A 6,145-nucleotide genomic window follows, 5' to 3' on the forward strand; every position below is an offset into this window, starting at 1 on the left:
CTTAACTTTTATAAAGAATATCTCTTTGGATTTGAGACTTTAGAGTTTGCAACTTTACAGATCTTCTTTATGCACCAAGAGCTTGTAACACTCCGAAGAGAAAGGAAAAATTGAAACCGTCATATGACCCCTTTAAATTAAATTTTATTAATCAAAAAGCCTGTCTAATTAATTTAGTTTTACAGTTTTATCGTTACAAATTCTGTTTTCCATTATTTTCTGGATTCCACTTTAATGGTTCCATTAAATGTTAATAATCAAAAGCATCTCCAAATAATTGATTTTATACAAAAAATAAAAAAAGTTTTTTTTCCCCAGAAATACTGCACATTTACATTTATCTCCTAAATAAATTCTGGTACATAATATTTCTGGTAAATACTCCTTTAAAAAGTGTTTTTTGATTTAAATATTCTTAAGTAAAATTGTAGTTGTTTTTTTGCGGGAAATTAATTGTTTAGATTAATCGATTATTCGATAAATTAGTCGATAGAATAATCGAAATAAAAATAGTCGTCAGTGGCAGCCCTAGTTTCTTCCACTGTTAGCAGGAAAAAATACAAGTGATTGCGCCGGCGCCGCATGCACGCACTCGGTTAAAGGGTTAGTTCACCCAAAAATTAGGCTGCGTTTTACTCACCCCCGAGGCATCCTAGGTGTATATGACTTTCTTCTTTCAGACGAATCCAGTCAGAGTTATATTAAAAATTGTCTTTGATCTTTCAAGCTCCATCATTGCAGTCAGCGGGTGTTGCATTGCTTCAGTCCAAAAGAAGATAAATAAAAAGCGCCCATGCATAAAAAAAAAAATAGTGTGTCACACGGCTCCGGGGGGTGAACAAAGGCCTCCTTTAGCGAATCGATGCAGTCAGTCAAACATATGAAAAAAAAAAAATGTAGTAAAAAAACATGTAGTAAAATCTGTGCCGTTAAGTGTTATCACAGTACCGCCATGATGTTATGCAAAACATTTTGTTTTATGTGGATATTGGAACGCGAGTGAAGTACATAAATAATAATTTGCCATTCAAATACATCGCAAATACGGAAACCTTTGATTTTGTGTGGAATGAGAGACCCAACGTTGGTTTCAGTTTTGTTTTAGCCTAAATGAATTCGTTTTGGCTTGTCGTTTATATTGCTATAGCTTACTTATATTTTTAATTCTTGTTCTTATCTAAATACTGTTAATTGAAAGGATTTGTTGTGGAGTGAGGGAAACTAAAATAGCCTATGTTTATAATGTTTGTAAACATTTTGCGTCGGCATTAGGCCCATTTCTGACTGAAATAAAAAAATGCGACTTATGCGCGACTTATGTTTTTCCCCCCTAAAAAACACTTTTTTTTAAAAATACGCGTAGAGTATTTTAACCATGCAGCAAACCTTTTTAAATATTTTGATAAATTACTGAAAAAATAAATTAAACGACTTTTTAAACCATTTAACTGATTGTATTAATCGGTCAAAATTCTTACGGTCGGTTAACCGGTTAAACGGTTAAAATTAACATCCCTAGTAATGACATCTTTGTTTTTTTTTGGGTGTTATCCCATAGAATTGTCACTACCGAAACATTTGGTGGAGTTTTGGTAAGACCCAACGTTGGTTTCAGTTTTGTTTTAGCCTAAATGAATTCGTTTTGGCTTGTCGTTTATATTGCTATAGCTTACTTATATTTTTAATTCTTGTTCTTATCTAAATACTGTTAATTGAAAGGATTTGTTGTGGAGTGAGGGAAACTAAAATAGCCTATGTTTATAATGTTTGTAAACATTTTGCGTCGGCATTAGGCCCATTTCTGACTGAAATAAAAAATGCGACTTATGCGCGACTTATGTTTTTCCCCCCTAAAAAACACTTTTTTAAAAAAATACGCGTAGAGTATTTTAACCATGCAGCAAACCTTTTTAAATATTTTGATAAATTACTGAAAAAATAAATTAAACGACTTTTTAAACCATTTAACTGATTGTATTAATCGGTCAAAATTCTTACGGTCGGTTAACCGGTTAAAATGGACATCCCTAGTTTTAAATACATTTGATAAGTAAATCTTATCATCATTACAACTTCTTTTTTTTTTAATAATGTGTAAAGTGTAGTATCAATAACAGACTGTTACATTTCTATAATGAAGGTGCATTAAAAAAAAAAAAAAAAAAGGGTTGACATTAAGTGTTTTACAGACCATCAAGTTATCATTCATACTGCCTGTGCAACACACATAAGAGTCTGAACAACTGAGAAGTGACTTTATACTGCTGCTTTCACTTACAGCAGCACAGCACCACATAAATGAATAGCAGCCTAGCTCCACACAAAGAGATACATCAGTTTCACTAAAGGTAGAGAGATAAGGACTTCATTTCCATCACTGTGTGGTTAGTACATAAAAAAATAAATGAATAGAAGACCACAAAGTGACAGACAGCACTGAAATGATCTTTAGTCACACACTGAGGACAAGGTAAGAGTTGCTTCAACTCATAGGCCGGCTTAAGCTACGATACTTCCTGCACGAGAGCAAACTGAACTGACGTGGTTGAGTCATTTTTCCATCTTTTTCTCTTCCGGTTTCCCTCCCACTGCCCCAAAGGAGGCAGTCACGATAAAGAATACAACAGGAAAGAGTCTTTAAAAAAAGCAGGAAAGAGAGAGGGTGTACATAAGCTAGAGCAAGCAGGAGCTTCAAGAAAGGTTAGTCTGCGAGAGAAAGTGGGAGGAGAACGAGAGATTGAGTTGAGGAGTGTAAGAAAGAGCACAGGGGATTGACTGCGAGTAGGAGGGAGGGAGTAGGTGGCAAATGCCATTGACAAGCCGACTAAGTCTTGAATAATGAACCACTGGGAAGACAGGCCGGATGTCTTAGTTTGGGCAGCTTTGTAACTGGGCGGCTCCAACAGACTGACGAAGTGACTCAGCGTGTTAGTCACGCTGAGAGACGTGAACACACGCTCATATGATGCCTGCTTGTCTTATCAGTGGTGTAAGTCTTTGAGTCAGTGGTGAAACCTCAGTCTAGTATAAGATTCAGATGGATTTTATTCATTTAACCTGAATACTTGCCTACTAAAAAATAATTAGCAAGTAATACATGACTGAGGCGCAAGTTGTTGACAACCCTGCTTTACATTCAATTACACACTTCTAATAAGCCATTCAAGAAAAAAAATGCAAAAAACAACTGTTAACCTTTATGCAAGAAGTTAACTGACTGTTTGACAGCCATGAGAGAGCAGAACCTAGTTTAGGCACTACTGACTTTCTGCTTACTGCAGAAACCGACAGTTATCATCTGCAGAAGTCAAATAAATATTACAAACCTGTACATTTCTTTAAAAACCTTAAGGTGATACTTGTTATGGTTCAAGTGAATTATCCAAAAAATACCCAGAAGTGACCATACTACGCTTAAACTCACCATGTATGTAGCATTTTTTAAAGGGGTCATATGACGCGATTTCAATTTTTCCTTTCTCTTTGGAGTGTTACAAGATCTTGGTGCATAAAGAAGATCTGTAAAGTTGCAAAGACTAAAGTCTCAAATCCAAAGAGATATTCTTTATAAAAGTTCAGAGTCAGCCAAGCCTACCTAAAACGGCTCGTTCTAACACGCCCCCACATACCTACGTCACGATCTGGGAAAATTTGCATAACGCCGGACCCCTTTAAACTCCACAGCTGCTTTCAATAAAAACTATGGCTTTCGCTTTCTGAAAGGCAGCTGAAACTGAAGTAACTTTAAATCACTCCTCGAGTTTTTCGCGTATAAAGACACATACTATGAAACACATACTCATAAAGATTCATGTAAAATTACACATTCATTCGAATTATGAAACTTTAGTAAAACTGAAACCTGCATTCATGCACTCTTGGCTTTCACTATTGCTTTAGTTAGACATGTTTGCGAAAACACGACTGAAATATCGCAACAACATACTATTTTATTCTTTAATAACAGGTTTGCTAGAAAACCGTTCAGTCACATATTACGAGTGAATGTTATGGCGCTTTTCCACTGCATGGTACGGCACGGTACGGCTCCGGACGGGTCACTTTTTGGGGGGTTTTCACAAGCGGTACTGAACTGCAGTGGAAACGCAAACCGAGCCGTGCCGAGCCGAGTCGTACCACGCAGTGGAAAAGCGCCATTAGTCGGGTCCAAACATAATTTTGGCAAAATGGACAACGTTACGCAACCGAGACCACGTACAGAAGAAAACGCGAGGTACCAAAGTTACTGTGTTTATAGGCTCACACACAATGGTCCAGATATAAAAACTAGTATACATTCTTTTTGCTAGGACTGCTCCAGTTGTAAATAAACTAGTGTGGACGGAGTAACAGCTACACAAGCTCAAGTATCGTCAACATAAACTCTAGTTGTTACGTAAAGCGGGACAGTGCTGAACAGTGTTAATATATAAAACAATTTCCCAAAACAGAATGATACCTAAAAGGTCTTCTACCGGGCTCAAATGACACCCAGAAAACAGTTTGTGACTAAAAGTCGTTAATGTTACCTTGACGAGGAAAGGGCACCATCTCCTCCGGCGGGCTCAACTTCCTTCTTCCCAACAGCGGACTCCACATCCAGTCGACACATAGAGACAGTGGGAATTCCGTTTTTTCTTTTCATGGACGCCTCGAACGCTGTGATGTCCCTTTGACCCATACCATTATGTTTGGCTCAACCAGTTGCTTCGTTGTTTAGCGTTTATTACAACCAACTACTCTCGCAGACGTGCGCACCGCTAGCCTCCGCGGCTAAGCTCACAGGGATGCGCAATGAATTAGCCAGTTAGCTAGTTCGTAACTTACTTGGTAAAGTGCTGGCTCTGTCTATATGGAACTACGAAATTAATTTACCGAAGATCCTCGAATGACCGCTACATCCTCTTGACTGATAGAAATAAGATGTACGGTTGTTTAAATCGGTCGCCGAACTTCGCGTTGAGCTTCTGGTCCAAATTCTGAACATTATTTTGCGCAAAACTACGCGACCGATCGCGTCTCTACCCAGGCACGAGAAAAGAACTCTCGCTACACTGCAGAATCAACGGGAAAAGAACTCAGCTGATTGACGGTCGTCAGGTGGGAAGGCTGTGATTGGTCGAACGCGATCTCAGACCCGCCTAGTAACTGCCCTTGATTGGTGGAACGCGTCTTCTGCCCCTCCTCTCTAGTCTATCACATTCGTCCCCCTAACATGCCCACAGACCGAAAACGTGGCCGTTTGTTCAAACGGCTACCGGACTACGGCACAAACTGCGTTGTAAATGGCACGTTTGTGGCTTTCCATTTCCTTTTTGCCAAGCATCCCGTGTCTATTTTAAGAAAACTTAACAAGCATCTGAATACTACAGACGCTAACAGTTAGATTTACAGTAGAATTTCTCTAAACGAAGCTTTTCAAAGCAGATTTTTAGTCGAGTCTGATATAGTAGGTAATAAAACCTCACAATTATGTAGCTTGTATAATACAATATTTTCTGACACATCTAATAATATCTGCGCGCGCGGAGGGAATTCAACATTGACGTTCATTTGAGTCACATCTGCTGACGTCACTTGCGTTAGAAATCGCTACGTGCAGAATGAAACCTTGCCGTTGATTTAAGGAATGGAGGTCTTACTGTACGTTTACTCGCTGGTAACATTTTGAGTTTTGCGCATGTGTTTCCCTGGCATTATTAATAATTAATTGGTTTTCTTTCTGTATCAATTTTTCACTAAATGGAAACAACACGGCATGAGCATTTATAGAGATTGATGACCAAGTTTGATGACCGCTGATCTCTCTAATAGTTGATTGCAGGAGTAAAAAAAACCCCACAGCATTTTCATAAGTTGTACCTTTTATTAAAAAACGTTAAAAAAGCTACAATGCTCATATAAAATGTTTATACTCTATACTAGTTTAAGATCATACAATAAACAACATCCTCTTAGATTTTAAGTGTGAGACAATGTAGAAGAAAACAATTATCAAAGTGTAATAACCTATAATTTGCACAAACATAGTTTATGCAAAAATTTAGACAAAACCAAATAATATATATATGTAATAACTGGGGAAAATGTTGAGCAAAATAAAACGGTCTCTTGTTGACTGATTCTTAAGTATAAAAAAAAAAGA

At 37.6% G+C, this 6,145-nt stretch overlaps 1 protein-coding gene across 1 annotated transcript in view; it reads right to left on the reverse strand.

Annotated features, from left to right (window-relative positions):
- The window catches only part of LOC107721340 (cell division cycle-associated protein 4-like), a 29,840-nt gene extending 24,745 nt beyond the window's left edge, over positions 1–5,095 (reverse strand). Inside the window, exon 1 of the mRNA XM_016529303.1 lies at positions 4,530–5,095. Within this exon, the coding sequence (XP_016384789.1) occupies positions 4,530–4,681 (152 nt within the window). The 5' untranslated portion in view covers positions 4,682–5,095. The remainder of the gene's footprint in view (positions 1–4,529) is intronic.
- Between the last annotated feature and the right edge of the window lie 1,050 nt (positions 5,096–6,145).

The sequence above is a fragment of the Sinocyclocheilus rhinocerous genome, unplaced genomic scaffold (genome assembly GCF_001515625.1).
Source record: "Sinocyclocheilus rhinocerous isolate Xijiao unplaced genomic scaffold, SAMN03320098_v1.1 scaffold271, whole genome shotgun sequence".
NCBI classification, from domain to species: domain Eukaryota; kingdom Metazoa; phylum Chordata; class Actinopteri; order Cypriniformes; family Cyprinidae; genus Sinocyclocheilus; species Sinocyclocheilus rhinocerous.